The following is a 21330-nucleotide window of genomic DNA, read 5'->3' as shown; positions in this document are numbered from 1 at the left end:
TAGATGTATCATGATAAATATCGTGTATCGTGAAAATGTCTTTAAATATCGTGATATAGTATTTTTACCATATCGCCCAGCCCTATATTGAACCTATCAGGGTTAACAGTGCACACTACTAAAGAAACTAGGGAAGCAAAGCGCAGGCAGCACTGGAGGTATGATGGGTGAGTAGGCTGATCTGGGAGTGTATGTGTTTAATACTGAGAACAGACCAGCTGAACCAACATGGTCCAATAATTTAGTTTGTGCTGACTTTATGTGTGTGTGTGTGTGTGTGTGTGTGACTGCAGCCTTGAGCACAAGCTACAGCTAATCATTACTGAAGAGAAAGAGATAAAAAAGTGTGTGAGAGCAGCACCTGTTCAAGCCGTATGTACAACAGCATACACAAACACATTCACCTCCACGTAACAACAGGAATCTTGATCTTGGTGACCCTGTGTATTACCAGGTTTCTTAAGTTGTAACACACTGGTCTTTTAATTGCTTGTTGAGGCTGTTACTCCAAGGGCTGGGTTAGCCTCCCCGGTTGTCCGCCAAGTTGCATGTGTTTGACAAGGCTAGTAAGTAAGAAGGTGCAATTCCCAAGAATATTAAAAAATGATATCTCCATAGACCTCTATTAAAAACAGACCATTTTCTACCAAACAAGCTAAAACTCAGTGTCTCTTTTCTTTTTGTGCTTTTGATTTTATTCTCCAATCAAAAATAAGAAATGAAACAAATGAACCAGGGGCCGAACTTCTCCGATTCTCAGTCTGCATTCAGGTCTGAACTTGTGTTCTTGTGGACTTCCTGTGAAACGTCTTCGCCCAGGTACTGCTCCATTCAAAAGCTCACAGTCCGAATGCCCGGAAGGGTTCTTGTTCCGCCTGTGTTATGGAGGATGCATTAGGACGTAACCAAATATCCCAGAATGCATTACGCACCGCGCTGCTGTTCCAATTGCAAAATGACCGTACAGCGTCCTCCCGTCCTCGAGAGTTTGTTCTCGCGAGTCGAACTTGCCAAGTCAGTTCTACCAACTACTCCAGTCCGAGTGTGGCGTACGTTGTATTAAGAATTCCCCCATGATGCTGATTTTGAACTTGTGACCTGGACGTTACTGGCTTGTTAGCTTCATTAAGAGTTTCGTGGTTTAGAGGAACTAAAAGACGGTATGGCAGCCAAAAAAAATCGGCTGGATCTTTCTTGTTTTTGTAGGTGACTGCTAGCTAACTAGTGTTGTGGTGAACCCCTGCCCTCATTGTTCACGTTTGATAAGGTACATGGGCCCAGTCTCTTCATCACCAATGACTTGAGCGAATAGTAGAGTGGTCACTTTACTGGCTTGTGATTAGTAGAGTCTAAACTTAGAGTATCTTTGAATTTTTAGTCTATTCAAACTAGCTGTGGTTTTTCTTGGGTAAATAGCAAAGCACTTTTGTAAGTCGCTCTGGATAAGAGCGTCTGCTAAATGCCTTAAATGTAATGTAAATGTAAGCAACGTAGCTATATGTCCTACAAGTGACGGTCACTTTAGCTCTTTAGAGCTAATAGCAAGGGGTGCTGCTTCGGCTTCTGCTGCAATGGCTACGTTGCTGTCATTGGTGATGGAGAGACTGTGACCATGTACCTTTATAAAGGTAAACAGCGAGGGAAGGGGATTACCACACTGTTTCCACATATATGAGCCCGGGGCAATGGCTGAGCCAGGACTGCTCGCAAAACATGAGGGGTACCAGACCTTGGCTGCTATGGCAGTGGCCACTAGCATTGGTGCATGTTCTAACTGCTAGCTAACTGTTAGCCCTCACTTTTCTTTTTTTTTTTTTGTGGTTGACTCTCTTTGGTGGGCTATGCAGAGGAGGTAAGTCGTGGACGTCATGTACACTACGTGGACAAAAGTATTGGGACACTCGCTCATTCATTCTTTCTTCCGAAATCAGGGGTAAGCATTTAACCTGCTTTTGTTGGAGTATTGGCATGGCGCCAGTAGGTTCGTGTATATCTGCATCTGAATTATGAGCGTTATGGATGCACAAATGAGTAAAAATACACCGAAAATGTAGGATATCTTTAATGGAGCGCATTAGATCAAAGCGGGCAGCTCCAGGCCTACCTGAGCCCCTCGTAGCCAACACAGCTCCAACCACGCTGTCTGTATGCTCACAAATAGGTAAGCCCCCATAAACACACACCAGGAGGAGGAAGTTGGGACACATAGCCAGAGCACTATTAGCCATGTGTGACTGACAAGTAGAGTGTCTCCAATGTTGACATGTTCCTTGTTGCCAGTGGTAACCGGCAACACCATGGAAACACAGGGCTGGGGACAGGCTGAGAGCACTTTTGGCTTTTCTCTGCCTCCAATATGTACAGCTGGCCTGTGTGAGCACAAGTGTGTGTGTGTGTGTGTGTGTGAATGTGCCTCACATGTCGGTCGCTAATTGTAATCTTTGTCATTTCAGGGAATAATTTGCTCTTTATAGCCTTCGCCTCTCCGTAGGCCTCCTTCCCCCCCCTCTCTGTTTTAGCCATTAGCATTAGCATTAGCGGCTGGATTTTTGTGTTTTTGGCTTTTTACTTCAAACTGAGAAAGACTTCTTCACATTATGGAAAAAAACACATTATTATTAGAATTATAATTTCTCGTTCATGTTTCTCTTCTCTTTTGAACTAAGGGGAAGGTTTCAGGGTTTCTGGGAGAAAAACGCCGGTGTGCTAAATTATGAATCATTGCTGGAAATAGCTCACACTTGGAAGCTCGTCCTGAAATATTAAAAAATTCAGCTCCTTCTCTGGCTTCTGCTAACGTCCCAAATCTATTTTCAACCTGTTTCATTTTTGTACTGAATTCTTCATTCTCCATTCATTCTCTCTCTCTCTGTGTGTGTGTGTGTGTGTGTGTGTGTGTGTGTGTGTGTGGTGGGAATGTGGCCATCTGCAGTGCTTTGATATTAGTCCTCTAGTTAATTATTATACCTGCTCAAAGCTCTTACCTCAAATAGGTTTAAACAGCAGTCCATATCACCCAACCGATTGTTACCATACACACTATGTGTCCAAATGTTTGTGGACACCCCTTCTAATGAATGCATTCAGCTACTTAAAGTTGCACCCATTGCTGACACAGATGTGTAAACGCACACACACACAGAGCTTGTCCAGTCTAGTCTCTGTAGAGAAGTGCTGCCAATAGAATAGGACTCTCTGGAGGAGATATGATAAGCATGATAAACCTTTTGGCACCATGCTGCCTAATGCCAGGTGTGGGCTAGAGGTGTATAAAGCCCCCCAGTATTGAGCTGTGGAGCAGCAGAACTGTGTTCTCTGGAGTGATGGATGGTGCTTTATCCAGTACTTTTAGGATGAGTTGGGGATGAGATGGGATGGCAATCATCCAACATCCTGCCCTGACAAACTGTGGCTGTGGTGTCGATGGGAACAATGGGGTTTGAACTTATGACCTCTTATGGCTTGGCAAGCAAGCAGTTAGACAGCTGTCCCACTTCAGAGCTGTGAGAACAGGAAGGTGAATTTACTCAGATCTGGGTTTTTATGTAGTGTAATTTCACAGCTCTAGACCGGCCCTACGGTCTAACTGCTGCTCATCAAATGTGAGGAGATCATAAGTTTGAATCCCAGCAAGGCCTCAGAGCATGTGATGGGGGTTCTAACCTACAGATGGGACATTTAAGAGCAAACAGATTGAGAGGGAGGAGCCACAGACCAAACATCTTACACAGTATGTGTGTGTGTGTATATATATGTGTATATATATGTATATATATATATATATATATATATATATATATATATATATATATATATATATATTGTACTGACAAGAATAAAAACAAACGTGTGTGTGTGTATGAATAGAAGAGCACACTTGAGCAGGAAACAGCTACTGCAGACCTAAAACTGGAAGGCAGCAAACAGGCAACCTGAGAGAGAGGGTGGAGAGAGGTGGAGGTGGAGATGGAGAGAGAGTGGGTAGGCATAGAGTCCATTACAAAAGGCACTTTAGTCTATAAATACATAAATCGGTCCGCCATCAACAGCAGCAGCAACCACAACAACAAACACTGCCATCAGCAGTTAGACTGAGCTGATGAGCTAACTACAGCTATCTCACCCCACCTTCTACTGTGGAACAAGGTGTGTGTGAGTCTGGGTGTGTGTGTGCACATGCTTGTAGTTCTTTCTGCTTTAAAATACTTGCTTCCTCTGAAAGACAGCATATAAACTCAGAGAAGGCCTAATAGTGATTGAAAGAGAGAGAGCAAAGAAATTGAGAGAAAAAGAGGTGGAGAGAGACATAGGAAAGACAGAAATAGAGAGAGAGAGAGAGAGAGAGAGAGAAATGGGGAGAGAGAGTGGAAGAAATAGGGAGAAAAAAAGTGAAAGAAAGGGGATACAGGTAAACAGAGAGAGAGGAATGATGATAGAGAAAAAAGGGAAATAGAGAGCAAGAAATGGGGAGAGAGAGAGAGGACGAGAGAAATAGAAAACAACAAGGAGATAGAGACAAGGAGAGGAAAGTGACGGGAAGAAAGAGAGAGAGACATAGAGACACAGAGAGAAAAGAGACATGGAGAGAGACAAAGGAAAAAGATGGGGAGAAAAGAAAAGAGAGAGAGAGAGTGAGTGAGAGAGATTGTCTAGGGACTCCCATATCCACTAATCTTCTCCAGAGGTCATTTATCTTTCTGGTGGCTCTTCTCTCCACTCTGTCTCTCTATATCACTCCATCTCTCCATTTCCTCATTTCTTCTTCCCCTCTCTTTATAGAGCACATCATTTCCCTCCTGTTCATAGACACTCCTCTTACTGGGATAAGAATAGACGCTGGATTATGAAGCTCCGCTCGCTGATCGATATTCCTCTGGTCTTCTTCCAGCACCTGTTCTTTCTCCTCCACTTATAAAGAAGAAAGCATAAAAGGTTACTTTCAAAAGAACATCTTATATAACCATGTGTTTGGATTCCAGAAAGGATCTACACTAAGTGGACCTGAGCTGACCCACTCATACTCATTAAGGCCTTATTTCGTGGCTACTGGTCGGACAAGCTTTTGGAGCTTTGGCAATATTCCCATTTAGCCCAGTAAATTTAGGTTGGAGGTTTGGCTCGCTGCAGAACGCTGAGTTCCCCATTTAATAAAGAGTCAGGGCCAGATTCACAAAAGTTTCAGAAGAAAGAAATCCTTCTTACTCTCTTAAAAGCTGAAGGTGCTACAGATAATCTAAGATGACTTTAATGTTATTAAATACATTATATGAACAAAAAGTATGGGGACATTCATTGTTTCTTCTGAAATCAAGGGTTTAAAAAATGTTTATCCTGCTTTTGTTCACATCTCTGCTCTGCTCATTTGTGTCAGTGACTTTTATTTTAACACGTTCTGCTTGTTTGCTTATATTAGTGACTTTTATTTTTACATGGTCTGGTTGTAAAAAATGACTTTTATTTTGACACGGTCTATTTGTATTAGTAAATGTTATTTTGACACAGCCTGTTTGTAGAAGTGACTTTTATTTTGACACAGTCTGTTTGTAGAAGTGACTTTTATTTTGACACGGTCTGTTTGTAGAAGTGACTTTTATTTTGACATGGCCTGTTTGTAGAAGTGACTTTTATTTTGAAACAGACTGTTTGTATTAGTGACTTTTATTTTGACACACCTGTTTGTAGAAGTGACTTATTTTGACGCAGACTGTTTGTATTAGTGACTTTTATTTTGACCCGGACTGTTTGTATTAGTGACTTTTATTTTGACACAGTCTGTTTGTGTTGGTGACTTTTATTTTGACACACCTGTTTGTAGAAGTGACTTTTATTTTGACACGGTTTGTTTGTGATGTAGCGGTCACTATATAGATCACTGTACAGAGCACTGTTGTAGGAAACAGAATTTGAGAAGGTAGTGTGAGCTCATTGCTGTGCAACAGCGGAGTGCGTTACATAGAGGGTTGCCAGATGGACAAAATGCACCAACATGCATGAAAAAGCACCCAAACGTAAACATCAAAAATAAAGCAACATGGCATGATAATAAACTGCTCATATCTTAAAAATGTACAAATAAGTTAGAAATTAATAAGGCCTTTAAAACCATTTTATTTGCATGTGTTTGTTAATTATATATATATATATATATATATAATTTATAATTTTATATATATATAATTTTTTTTTATGATAGGACACAACTCAATCGGATTACACTTGCAGCAGTGAAAGAAGTATTACTACCCATACATATAGCTCACCCATCACTTCTCACTCCCTTTTTCAGCAGCAGAACTGTGTATAGCTATTGTGCACCTTCTGCCAGCTTCACTAACCAGTACATGGAGAAAGTCGAGTCTCCTCAGCAACTTTGGGCACATCAGAGTCTCGGTACTTCAGCAGCGGGACCTGTGTTTGCTCATTGCACAGTTACTCTTAAAGTCCTGGTAAAGGGCCCTGATTTGGAAAAATCTGCCCTATTTAGCAGGAAACCGCCTAATCTGGCCATTGCCTGGCTTCCTCAGAGAGGGTGGGAATGTTATAGTGCACTGAACATTCGGACACTGCAAAGTAGTGCACTACGTAGGGAATAGGGCACAGTTTTGGACACAGCTTTCGAGTCTCACTCAACCTGACAAAGCGAACAGCTGACACACATCTGTGTGTGTATGAATGTGTGTGTGTATGAATATGCCTGTGTGTTTTCCATCGCTGAAGGAAGAAGTACTGATGAAGGAGAAAATGTGAGAAAAACAACAAAGGAAAAGAGACGCCCTTCCAAGCCGTTAGCCAAGAAGCAGCTGACAGGACAGAAATAGTCCCTCCTCTCCTCACACTCCCCCATCCATCCATCCTCCATCTCCCCATCGATCTCTCGCTCCCTCTTTCTCTGCCAGTGTATTCATAGGGTGATAATTACCAGCCAGGCTGAGAGAGACAGAGAGAGTGAGAGAGTGAGAGAGGGAGGAAACCCTGTCTGAAAGAAGTGAGGGAAGAGGAATTGAGTGTTGTACCGGAAGGAAGGAAGGACAGATGAAGAGTGAGTGGGGTTTCCCCTCATTTGGTCCTGCATTCACAAAGCATCCTGCATAAGGGGGTCCAATTAAGGGGGCCAAAACTGCTCCAGGAACTTAAAGGGCCAGTAGTCTATGTTTGACATCACAACTAGGGATGCACTGATCCACCTTTTCCTTTCTGATAGTGATACCGATATCAGATTTTCAAGTATCTGCCGATACCGAGTGCTGATACTGATACCTGACTTAAATACTCAAATAATAGATGGCTATAAATCCTGACACTCCTTAAAAAAAGAACAGCATGTATTGGTTGATGAACTGCACATTTGATTGGTTGGTGGTTGGTGTGGCGCAAACAGATAACACCACTACGTGTCACTACCACACCATGTGGGAGACTGGGGTTCGATTCCTGGTCTGGGTGACTGTGCAGCGCTACACCAATAATAGTCCTTGGGCAAGACTCCTAAAACTACATTGGCCCGCCTCGGTAATATGAGTAACCTTGTAAGTCGCTCTGGATAAGAGCGTCAGCTAAATTATGTAAATGTAAAAGTTTCAGAGCTATGAAACAATGAAAATTGCCACAATGCAGTAAACATTAATGGTAATAACTATTTATGATTGGCTGTTTACTGGTTGTTTAAACATTTGATTTCATAAAGTATGCAAACCAAATTTTTCTATGTTAAAAAAGCTTCATGGTATCAGTGTTCTCTATTGCCAATATCAATACTGAGTGTAAGTGCAAGTATCAGCACCGATACCGAAACAGTATCAGTATCAGTGCAACACTAATCACAACCATGATGAAGTCAGAACAGGCTGCTCTAACAGTGTGGTTTTCCACATGGGAACGGTATAGACTGGGGAGTGAACTGTGAACTGTGAGGAGAATTTGGTCATCCATGATACAGGTTTTTTGGTTTCTCCGTCTGAGGTTCTAAGCTGGAAAGGTTCTATGCTTTTTTTTTTTATATACACTTCAATTTACACTCATTGCTGGCACACAAACACAGCTGCCTAATGCTCCCTAAGGTTGTGGGCTAGAGGAGGGGTATAACGCTCCCCAGCATTGAGCTGTGGAGCAGTGGAACTGACTGTGTTCTCTGGTATGATGGTTGGTGCTCCATCCAAGACTTGTTGGGATGACTTGGGGGCGAGGTGGGGTGGTGATCATCCAACATCCTGACCTCACTAACGCTGCTCTTGTTGCTGAATGCAGTCGAATTCTCTTTGTTGTTGCTCTAAAATCTGCTAGAAAGCCTTTCTCCCTTGACAGTAGAGTGTTGTTACTCCAACAAAAGTCTTAATTTCAGAAGAAACAAGGAATGAACAGGTGTCCCAATACTTTTGTCCATGTAGTGCATTTGGTTTCCATGTGGAATCGAAGAAGAACATGTTTATTTCTATGGACTCGGTCGTAACCTATATGAAAGATCAAATCCGTCCTCAACTTACAGCAAGTGGCAATCATTCGGGGTCCAAGCACTATATGCCATTAGTGCTTGTGCCAACAGAGCAGTGCTTATGTTCGGTGAATGTTTTGGCTGGTTATAGTTATGACTGGTCATATTTATGGTGGATTTGGAGTCTCCATGGTCTCTTTTTGGGCATTATATGAGTATCAAATGAGTAATTCCACAGTAATTACCCAAGTATTTTAGTCTTAGCAGCGTACACCAGAGCATACCAGAATGGTCATGTTAAGCTGAAAAAGTGTCCTCCCAGTAATGACACCGCAAGAGTTTAGTTGCTTTGGTGGGTAGCCCAGCAATCCCCTCATCCACAATGTAGAGGGACTCCAGCAGTCGGCCTGGAAAGCCTATGGTAGCCAGGGCCAGGTTTTTCAGGGCCACTTGTAGGACCTTCTCATCATAAGGCTCTAAAAAAAGAGTCAGACTCGTACATCATTATTTATAAAGCCTCTGCTGAGTGAGTCTTTGGGGAACCGAAGTTTCCAAATCTAAAGTCGGTTCTTCTACGGCATCAACAACCCGCTTTGGCACCTCTATTTTTAACGGTAGAAATGCACACCCGACATTGTGCAAACAGCTTGTCTCATTCCAGTGAAAAAACCTACGTCTAAACACACACACACACACACTCACTCACTCAGGAGTGTTGTTGTATTTTCAGTCTGCATTCGGGCGTCCCGTTGAGGCGGCTTGCTTCCTGGCAGAATGAGGGCATCCCCATGTTCTTCTCCAATCCCCTGAGACTATCCACATCACATGACCCTGACTCAGACAAGGAAAAAGAACACTTAAAGTTCTCAGAGGTTTCTGCAGTCCTTAGGAAAAAAAAAAGAAAAGATGAGAGCATCTTCTTGCGTCCCAAGTGACTCAGCGCTCTGCTTTTTCATCTGTTCTCCAGGAGGTTCAGCGCAGTGGTGGTGGAGTTTTCCACTCACTCACAGCTTAGCAAAGCGCTGTGCTATTTTCGGAGAGTTGGCGGAAGTTACCCTTTTTACACCAGTTCAAGGGCAGTTGTTTGGGTTTCTCCTCTGTAATGTGTTCTTTGTACAACCACAAAGAAGGGCTGCCAACTTCCTCACTATGAATACGCAACCCTAAACCTGCCAGTACTGATTCAGATCGATTGTGTCTCTCAAAGAAACGCTTCAGTGCATCAGGAAATCTGCATGAAATCTAAAGTAGTATACTGGTTACTCAAATATGACTGGAAGAACAGTTAACATAAACATGGAATATCTGAAGAGTTTCTGGAGGGATTTTTACATTACTTGATTCTTTGAATCACACACTTTACTGAATGTTGTTCTAATCAATTACAGCTTTTCTAACATTCTAACTTTGATGCAATTAAACATATTTTAATATTCCAAAATCAGTGTCACTTCACATCAATCAATGCTGTTATATATTTTAATATTGACATATTGATTCTTTGATTTGAAGCAGCTAAATCATTTCAAGCAGATGATTAAATTTTAACATTTAAAAATTCATACAAGTAAATACATTTTAACTTCATGATTAATAGAATTAAGTTATTTTTTAAATTCCAAAACGTATGCAATTGATTCTAAAGTCCTATAATTACTACAATTAAGTAAATTCTAGAATATAAAAAAGACATTCTATAATTAACACAACTAAGTAAATCCCAACTATACAATATTGATGCAATTGAAGTAATTGTAACATTGCAAAACTGATGCATTTGAATTGAATACAATTATACAATGTAATAAATTCCAACATTCAATAATTAATGCAATTAAACATTTAAGCATTCAAAAATTATGCAGTTGAATACATTCTAACAGTCCATATTTAATGCAATTAAATTAATTGTAACATTGCAAAACTAATGAGGGTGGGTTGGTTTTAAGACTGTAAAACTGATGCAGTTGAATTAAATTCTATGTTGATATATAATAAATTAAATAGTAAATTCCATATCAACAGTCAATAATTATTGCAATGAAACAATTTCTAACATCCCAAAAAGTATGCAATAGAATAAATTAAAACATTAAGAGTTAATGCAATTAAAAATTCTACTATTCAAAATAATTATGCCGTTAAATACATTCTAACATTTCGTAATTAATGCAATTAAATTAACTGTTACATTACAGAACGGATGTAGGTGAATCGTACAGACTGTACCATTACTGTTTTCTTACAATGTTTGGATAGATGATCCAACATTGATATAGGGGTACAAACATAGATGAGCACTTTTCAGGTGTCTTCAGCAGTAGACTTGTATTTGGTATTGTATCCATCTCATGAGTCATCAGTAATGGTTTCCCAACTTTCTTAATAGTGAACATTTTGAATGGGCATTATTTCACGGGGCAGAATGAATGCTATAGTGGTGCGCCTCATCATACATTTACATTCTCAGTCATTTTCATTGTGGAACCTGATAATCTTACTTTAGTGATGTTTTGACTTCCCCACAAATGTCTTCCGCCTGCACTCTTTTGTAGCTACTGCTATGAAGCTGGACAGGTTTTACAGAACTTCATACATCCTGGTCAATGTAAGGAGTTTACTTTCAGTTTAACTATACATAACATTCTGTTTTCATTTTACTAGGGCTGTGTATTGGCAAGAATCCGACAATATGACACAATACAAGGGCCATAATTCAATATAATGCTATATATTGCAATTTTGTTTTTTATTAAATTTCAGTAAAACTGTGCTCATATAAAAACAATTGTGTGCAAAAACTTTCTTTTTCTCCAATCAGAGCGGAGGGATCTGAAGACGTCAAGGTTTAGACACAGCACTAAACAAAGAACCATATCTAAACCATTAATTAATAATCAATACTGTGTTTTTAGGATTTGCTGCGAAACATAACATTGCAATACCATCAATGTTTTCCTGAATGCAGTCAAATCACAGTGTTGCTCCAAAGTCTTGTAGAAAGCCTTGTTCCCTGGAGTAGAGACACAGTAGAGACAGTTATTCCAACAAAAGCAGGATAAACTCTATTTAATACCCTGAATTTTGGAAGAATGAGCAGGAATGAGCAGGTGTCTCAATAATTTTGTCCAAAAAACCTTACATGTTAAATTAGTAACACATTCTAGAGACTTTCTACTTTATCTACAAACATTCTTGACCTTATGAACTGACCTTGTGGCTCCAGAGGCTGTGTTCACTCTGTTTGCTTCAGAGACTGAATCGAATCGCACAACTTGATTCTTTTCCCCTGGGTATAATTACACTGTGAGCGTATTTAGTGCAGCAGATGGATGCCTATTGCTGAAATGTGACATTGGAGGTGTCATGAAATTAAACTCCTCAGTCTTTCTATGGACGACTCAACCAGCTGTAGTTAGATGATTTTAATTCAGCTGTCACTAGCTTTCTCTCTCTCTCTCTCTCTCTCTCTCTCTCTCTCTCTCTCTCTCTCTCTCCCCGTGATTCTGCACGTCTGCTGTTCTCAACTGCCGAAATAGAGCACAGCCTCTTTTCTAGAAGAGGAAGAGAGCTGCCATAGTGGTGTTTCCATGGCGACTGTTGCCGGGTCTCTCGCTACCATGACAGCTGTTCCCATGATGAGAGGACTGACCCTAGAGCCCTAGAATTACGTCTTCTTTCCACCTCCACATACCTCACACAGGTCAAAGATCAGTTCCTGGACTGGATACAATCAATACATCACAGTTGTTTAATTAACACTACTAACACTAAATGGGTTAGGATACACATATGATATAGTACAGTTTATTGGGATGTTGGCCTTGCACTTTCTTTTGTGTGTATATATATATATATATATATATATATATATATATATATATATATATATATATGGTAAAAACGATTTTTGTTGGTTATGCTTTCACTACATGCCTTTATTATGCTTTTACCAGACGCTTCTACTCTGCCTTCACTATGTACTTTATTTTGCTTTCATCAAGCGCTTTAATACTTTCAGCAGGTGCTTTTATTAGGCTTTTATCAGGAGCTCCTATTATGTTTTCACCAGGAGCTTTTATTATGCTTTCAGAGGCAGTTTTATAATGCTTTTATCAGGATCATTTGCTATTCTTTTACCATAAGCTTTTATTATGCTTTCACCAGGAGCTTTTATTTTACTTTCACCAGTAACTTTTATTATGCTTTCACCAGGAGCTTCTATTATGTTTTCACCAGAAGCTTTTATTTTACTTTCACCAGGAGCTTTTATTTTACTTTCACCAGGAGCTTTTATTATGCTTTCACCAGGAGCTTTTATTATGCTTTCACCAGTAACTTTTATTATGCTTTCACCAGGAGCTTTTATTATGCTTTCACCAGTAACTTTTATTATGCTTTCACCAGGAGCTTTTATTATGCTTTCACCAGGAGCTTTTATTATGCTTTCACCAAGAGCTTGTATTTTACTTTCACCAGGAGCTTTTATTATGCTTTCACCAGGAGCTTTTATTATGCTTTCACCAGTAACTTTTATTATGCTTTCACCAGGAGCTTTTATTATGCTTTCACCAGGAGCTTTTATTATGCTTTCACCAAGAGCTTGTATTTTACTTTCACCAGGAGCTTTTATTATGCTTTCACCAAGAGCTTGTATTTTACTTTCACCAGGAGATTGTATTGTGCTGTTGCTAGGAGCTTTTATTATGCATTCACCAGATACTTTTATTATGGTTTCTTCAGGCGCTTTTATTATACCATTACCAGATACTTTTATTATGGTTTCTTCAGGCGCTTTTATTATACCATTACCAGATACTTTTATTATGGTTTCTTCAGGCGCTTTTATTATACTATTACCAGATACTTTTATTATGCTTTCTTCAGGCGCTTTTATTATACTATTACCAGATACTTTTATTATGGTTTCTTCAGGCGCTTTTATTATACTTTCACCAGATACTTTTATTATGGTTTCTTCAGGTGCTTTTATTATACTTTCACCAGATACTTTTATTATGCTTTCTTCAGGCGCTTTCATTATACTTTCACCAGATACTTTTATTATGGTTTCTTCAGGTGCTTTTATTATACTTTCACCAGATACTTTTATTATGGTTTCTTCAGGTGCTTTTATTATACTTTCACCAGATACTTTTATTATGGTTTCTTCAGGTGTTTTTATTATACTTTTACAATGTGCTTTTATTATGCTTTCTAACTTGAATTCATAATAAACATCTTTATCTATGTATTGAAATTTATATCAAGTCATGGTACATGGTACATACTGTATCATGAAATTTTGTGTATCATTACAACCTGTAGTACAAGTGCCAAAATAAAGTTTATTAAACTGTATTTATTAGAAGCGTAAGTGCATACCTGCTCGGTTTGGAATGTGGTGTGGATGGACACTGCTGTCCTACAGAGCACTGTGAAGCTGAAAAGACGAAGCCACTCCCCACTGGAGGTGAGCGCGTCGAAGGTGGCTAAAACTGTGACAGCTGCTGAAAATAAAGCAGAAAGTCTTTTAGGTTGTTTGTTGGTCATAACTCCATATATCAGTGTGCTGTAGTGCATTTCATTATACTGTACCCCTGCCAGGGGCCAGGTGATGATAAATAAAATTCATCATCAGTCATGTGTGGACGTTTAATGCCACTTTAACAGAGATGCGGTTCAGATGAGGAGGGGCCTACATCAGGTTTTGCTTAGGCTGGACAATTGTATGTCCTTTTTTCCAGGATATGTCCTGTTGTTGGGACCTAAAATTGTGGGATTTGGCTTTTATTTTGACATTTGCTTTTGACTTTTTACTGTTCCAGCCTTCTGTCCCAAAATAGGGTCACCTTAGCTTAGGGCCCTAGAAAGTCTAGAACCATTACTGCCTGTTCTGAAAGCATGACTCTTTTTGCATGATGCCTATGTACATGACTCTGACTGCATATATGACTCATACTTAAGAACCAGTATAACCAAACTGGTTGACCAGCATGATTAGCATGACCACGCTGGTTTTCTAGTACGACTAGCCCGACTACACTGGTCCACCTGTATGACCAGTTTGACCAAACTATTCGACCTATTCCACCAACCTGGAGACGTTATTTTGAGTAAGACAAGCTGATTGGCGGTATTTTGTTTTTGTTGCCCCGCCCACTGCTGCACAGTGACATCATCACAATTCAGAAGACATTTTTGGGGTGGAAGTGGATGTCAGGTTAGTGTGTCGTTTCTTGAAGGACGTCATTACCCTAAGAATGCTAAACGTAGCTAACAATCGGCTTGCCGGTTACGCAGCGAGCAGAGGAGGGTTGCCGATATTGTGCCGCTAGCAGGGAACCCGATCCAGTAGCCAGAACAAGCCAAAAACATTTGCTCAATATCAGCCTTTTTTGCTCAATATTATCATTACATCAATAACGGTCAATTACGCTACAAGCTATTTTGATTGATTTAAAATCTGGTCTCTCCCCGTTAGGGCTGCCACTAACAACTGTTTTATTATGTATTATTATTTTAGATTATTTTGTTGATTAGTTGATTAATCCAAACAATTAATTTTCCTCTGACAAAATGCTTTTATTTTGACAAAACTGTAGATAAAGGGTAATATTATGTACAAAACTGTGGGATTAGACAAGCACTTCAGCAGAACAGTTCGCAGTGCAGTGGGGTATTTACACCCCTCTCAATCAAAGTGTGTGTGTGATCTAGTGTATTTATGCCAAATCCCAAAAGTGTCCAAAATCAACAGAATATTTTAGATTAAAATCCCCTGTTTTGCTGTTTCTGCTATTTTTGAGCGATTTAAAATAAAATAAAATGCGTTCATGAAGTAGAATTATCTTTTAATATATACATTGGAAATGTTTTAAATTTTTTATACTTCATATTTGGGTCAATGAATAATTTTTAATATATTTTATATATATATATATATATTGAAATTATTTGTATATATTAAAAAAAACGACATTTATTTTTAATATAATAAAAAATAAAATCCGTTATTTTTTGTAGTGGATTTAAAATAAAATAAAATGCGTTCATGAAGTAAAATTATCTTTTAACATATATATTGGATATGTTTTTATTTTTTTATACTTCATATTTGGGTCAATGAATATATTCTTATATTTTATACATATATATATCTTGAAATTATGTTTATATATTAAAAACACATTTTTTTATATAATAAAAAATTAAATTTATTATTATTTGTAGTGGTATCAAAATTGGACTTGAAAAATTTCAGTAGTATTGGTACGGACTTCCAAATTTCTGGTATCGTGACAACCCTAGTCCTTTTCTACTCCACATTAAGGTTGGATTGGATTGACCTCAATCTCAGTCTCACTTTTTGTAATCAAAACAAACAAACAAATGAGTCGCTAAAGAAGCTTGTTGAAGCTTGTTGAAACTCGTCTGCTTAAAATAAGATGCCACCATGTTCTAGAAAACATTCCTCAGAGGAACGGAGTAACAGCATTCTGGTTCCTGACCCTGAGAAAGCAGCTAGCGTGCTAATGACCATGCTACGATACAATCAACATACTTTTTGTAATCAGTGTAAAAAGCATTAAAAAGAGATCACACATTTCCTACTCTGTCCAACTCGTTTGTTAATCCGCAACTGTTTCTAAAATACAACCAATTTCTAAAGGCTGTACGCTTTCTCAGAGAAGGCCTTCCTCAGAGCGAAGAGGATAGGTCATTCAGATAGACCCCATTAGCCATCGTCACTGGCACCCCACCCTCAAAGTTCCACGTCATGGCTCAATCCCCTCTGCGTAACGCCACATTTCGTGCCAAGGCTGCCGAAGTCACTTCCAAGCTCCAGCTACCTGGGGCCGCAGTCTGCTGCCTCTTCCCTCAGGAGAAGCTTCAGATGTGTGGAGAGAGGGCTGCGAACGCTAGCTGTGGAGATGGGGGAGTGTAAAAACTGCTCTGGCAGTGCGTCTCGGAGGAATTCGGATTTAGAATTGTTTACTTCGGTCTTCTGGGAATTCTAACAAGTCACCAGAGGATATGGCAGTGCGCTACAAAAAGAGGTGAACTGCTTAAATGTGTCTTCGTGACTTTGCTGGCTCACAGCTTGTGAGACATAGAGGGGAATTACTGGCAAATGATTGTGCGAAGCCAACCTAGATTTAACATCACATTCTAGGTTTTGGTTGTTGGCGTGTTTTAATACATTTAGGGTCTCTAGCTGAGCTACCAGGTCATTGTAAAAGCAGGGCATGGTCATTACGGAGGGCCGTGATGGAGAAATACTTGCCGTTTGCAAATTAAGCAGTTTTTTATGTTGCAGGGATGACATTCGCTCATCACACAGCAAAATTCTCAGGGTAAATATACACATACTATGGTAATCAATCAGTTGTATCCAGTATCTCCTAAATGGCAAATTTACAGGAGATCAATCAATGTAAAAAGATTTTAAAAACTCATATTTGAGCATTTTCTATTTGAACTTTTGACTCAATGTAGAGAAACTGCCACATTTGCATCATGTCAAAACGTAAAAACACCAAAAATAGAGATACTAGGGTTTTGCGTGACATTGCCAACCAGACTAACCACATAAACTGCATAGTTCCAAGCATCTAATTGGATGAAATTGTTGATTTTTCTGCATTTTGTCTTATTTGCTTATTTGCGAAACCTTATGACATTGTGAAATATTGTGCATCATAATATTCATCATGTATTGATATGATATTTTTCTATATCGGTCCCCTTTACTGTTAACACTGCATTAAAATTGAGCTGATGGCTGGTCAGGGTTAAAATGCTAGTAGGTTCGTACCGCAGAGCAGAGCATGGTCGGTATGGGAGAAGAAGACCATTTGCTTCTGAAGATCACTCTTTTATGGGACCTTTTATGGGATGTTGGTCACAAATGTAGCTTTGTGTGTATCTTAGCATGATCATTAGTCACGCTAGCTACTTCATCAGTTTCAGAAACCAGGGTGCCACGCCATTACGCCGTTCCTCTGGGAATGTTTTCTAGAACATGGTGGCATCTCATTTTAAACGGACAAGCTTAAACACGCTCTTTAGCGACTAATTAAGGGTTTGTTTTCTTCTTGGAGAAAAAAGGGAGAATTTTAAGCTAAACCGCAGGATCTCCATCATATACAAAGTAATAATGTCAATGGTAGAATTTACCTTTATGGCATGTTGGTTCAAAATGTAGCTTTTAGCCCCTTTTACTAACACTTGTATCATAGCATGGTCATTAGCACGCTAGCTGCTTCCTCAGGGTCAGGAACCAGAATGCTGTTACTCCGTTCCTCTGAGGAATGTTTTCTAGAACATGGTGGCATCTTATTTTACACAGACAAGTTTCAACAAGCTTCAACAAGCTTCTTTAGCGACTCATTAAGGGTTTGTTTTCTTCTTGGAGAAGTTTAAGCTAATCGTCACGATCTCCATCATACACAAATGCTCGTTAAATTTACCTCAGAAGTTTTCGGAAGTCGCGTTCCACTTCAACATTCCGATAATTAATGTACAACAATTCGTGTACAATTATCAGTTAAAAAACAGTTAGCTAAAGTCCTCAGAATTGACCCCAACTTGTTTTATGAGCCTTAACATGAGTTTTTTGCCGAATCTATCCAAATATGTCCCCCTTTGTTATTTCCTAGCATTGTTAGCACTGTTTCAGGTTAGCATTGTTAGCGATACTAGTTGAAAACAATGCGTTCTTGCATTCAAATGAGACACAGCAAAATTATTAACGTCAGTGATGTACCTTTTAGCCATGTTGGTTCAAAATGTAGCTTTTAGCCCCTTTTACTAACACTTGTATCATAGCATGGTCATTAGCATGCTAGCTGCTTCCTCAGGGTCAGGAACTAGTATGCTGTTACTCCGTTCCTCTGAGGAATGTTTTCTAGAACATGGTGGCATCTTATTTTACACAGACAAGTTTCAACAAGCTTCAACAAGCTTCTTTAGCGACTCATTAAGGGTTTGTTTTCTTCTTGGAGAAGTTTAAGCTAATCGTCAGGATCTCCATCGTACACAAATGCTGCGTTACATTTATCTCGGAAGTTGACCGCGTTCCGGTTCAACATTCCGATAATTGTACACAATTTTAAATAGTTGGCTGAAGACTTCGGAGTTAGCCACATCTAGTTTGAGTTTTGTGACGAATCTAACCAAAATATGTCCCACTTTTTATGTCCCAGCATTGTTAGCATGGTTTCAGGTTAGCACTGCTAGCGATACTAGTTGATAACAGTGCATTATGCCGTATTTTGCGCATCCAAACACGTCCACAGATAAACGTTGGACAGTACTGTGTGTACGACTGATTTAATGATAGAAATAGATAGAAGTGCTAATAAACGGTAATAATGCTGCTTCTTTTATTACTGTTGATGTGTGGTGCGGCCATCTTGGATTTTGAACTTGGGGTTGGTGAAAATGGGAAGAAAATAGCAAGAATAAAAAAACTAAAGAAAGTGCGAAGGGAACTCTATCACTCTATCACTTTTATTGCCAAGGATTTGCATCTACATAGACGCCAAAATGCTTCCATACACTAGCTTTTAATGCAGAATGTGCCGGTCAGGTTTCTCGCTCATCCATCTTGTGTCTCAGTGCTCACCACAGACTGTCCGGGCGCTCCACTTGTGCTCTTCCGAGTTCTTCTTCACGCTCCGACAACATCGCGTTATTAATTATTAACATTTAGAAAATTGATTTTTGACATTTGTGAATTGATTCCAAATCGTAAAAGTTTCCCCACCCGTGTTGTTGTCCTTGGTGACCATCTGGGAATATTTTTGTTACATCGCCCACTTTCATCTTTAACCGATTGACTGGACTGTTGTAAACTCTCTCTCTCCTCTCTCTCCTCTCTCTCTCCCAGGACACTTCATCAGCAATTCGAGAGCTACAAGGAGCAGGTACAGCGGATCGGGGCGGAGACCAAACGCCAGCAGACCATCCACAAGGACGATGCCCCCACCTGCGGGATCTGTCGCAAGACCAAGTTCGCCGATGGCTGCGGTCACCTCTGCTCCTACTGCCAGACCAAGTTCTGTGCCCGCTGTGGTGGCAGGGTGTCTCTACGCTCCAACAATGTGAGGAACAGCCGCCAACAGTCTGTTTTTATTTCTGTTCAGAACCACTGATTCGTCCATCCATCCATCCATCCATACTTCAGCCATCCACCCATTTAGTCATTCACAGTCATGGCCTTACTTGCTTGCCTGGATGCCTGGCTTGAGTCTTGACTTATCTTGAAGTAAGATCATGTTAGGTCGCCTTGTTAAGAAGACTAATCTAGGCTAGTTCTTACCTTCAGCCGTGGCAATTAGTGCAGGTCAGCACACTTTTAAAATAAAAGCATCACATAGGATATTTTGGAACGACACCATAGAAGAACCACCACCATTGGTCGGCTGAAGAACCTTTGAATGGACAGTTCTTCAGGATACTGTTGTTCTTCAGCTCTGCTAGTCTGTAGAATATGGTTACTTACACATTGGTGTGTTTTGAGTTATTGGCAAAATCTGAACATCTGAGGCATGGACTCCACGTGGCCTTTGAAGATGTCCTGTGGTATCTGCCACCAAGACGTTAGCAGAAAATCCTTAAAGTGCTGGAAGTTGTGAGGTGGGGCCTCCACGGATGGCATCAATGAGTCTTGGGTGCCCATGACCCTGTTGCCTGTTCACAGGTTGTCCTTTAAGTGACCTGTGGAGCACTTTCTATTACTGTCTGCTGCAGATAGAGATTAATAAAGCTGGGCAATATTGAAAAAAGGCGATTTTCAGAACATATTATGGCATGTTGGTATCAGCTGTTTATACGATGTTCCCCTGAGGACTGTTTTTGCATTTTATTTAAAGCAGACAAGCTTCAACATGCATCCTTGGCGACACTAATTGTTTATTTCCTTTTTCCTGCTTGTAGAAGGAACATTGAGTTAGCATGCTAAAGATAATGAACGCATACTTCCAGAGTGCAGCTCTTATATGCTAAAGTAATGCCATACAAACCTCACATGAGTCATCTGGATAGGATTTGGTCTCTGGAAAGAAGACATCCATATCAAAGGCTCCTATTTTATGGATTTTAAGCTGTTCTTTAAAACATATTTAAAGCACCTGATGGATAATGAATGGCTGGCAAACCATGGTACACCAGCATTGCTGATATATATCGCCCAGCTCTAAAAATGTTGGAGTATTTCTTCAGACAAGAATCAACTGAGAGGGTCTTGGGGGAACCTAAGCAGCACCAAGATGTTCTTGATATACAAGACCACTTAGCAACACCATAGCCACACCAACAACACCACACCAGTGCAAATACCTTGCGAGTACTAAGCAAAACCATAGCAACTACCTGAAATGCCGTAGCAAACAGCTAGCAATACCATATCAACCACCCAACAAGACTATAGCAACCACTAAACAACTCCATATCAACCACATAGCAAAAGCATACCAACCACCTGTCATATCATTACAAGCACCTACCAACACAATAGCAACCACTTGTGACAACTTTACAAATACCTGGCGACCACTGAGCAAAACCATAGCATCCACCTGAGACGCTTTGGTAACCACCTAGCAATTCCATAGCGACCACCTGACAATCCCATAGTAAGCACGAAACAACTCCATATCAACCACCTAGCAACAACCTTTGCAAACACCTTGAATACCATAGCAACTATGTAGCAACACCATCGTAACCACCCAGTAAAAACCCTAGTGACCATGTAGCAACAGCCTAGCAAGTTGCCTGGAATCATTCGGCATCTCCCAGGCAGGTATCATACCTAGGCCTTTCATCAAAATCGAACAGTGTATGTATAAACCTCAGTCATTTTTGCTGACCTCACTATTTCCCATTGTACCCAC

The 21330-nt window shown here is 39.9% G+C and overlaps 1 protein-coding gene across 8 annotated transcripts in view; it reads left to right on the top strand.

Annotated features, from left to right (window-relative positions):
* Nucleotides 1-21330, top strand: part of rims1b (regulating synaptic membrane exocytosis 1b) — a 93232-nt gene that overhangs the window by 2748 nt on the left and 69154 nt on the right. For all 8 annotated transcript variants that reach the window (XM_072657240.1, XM_072657247.1, XM_072657241.1 and 5 more), the window contains exon 2: nt 19323-19536. In XM_072657240.1, coding sequence (XP_072513341.1) covers nt 19323-19536 — 214 coding nt within the window. The remainder of the gene's footprint in view (nt 1-19322; nt 19537-21330) is intronic.

This window comes from Salminus brasiliensis, chromosome 15 (genome assembly GCF_030463535.1).
Source record: "Salminus brasiliensis chromosome 15, fSalBra1.hap2, whole genome shotgun sequence".
In the NCBI taxonomy this organism is placed as follows: domain Eukaryota; kingdom Metazoa; phylum Chordata; class Actinopteri; order Characiformes; family Bryconidae; genus Salminus; species Salminus brasiliensis.
The sequence above is the reverse complement of the archived record's forward strand: the minus strand, read 5'-3'. Positions and strand labels throughout refer to the sequence as shown.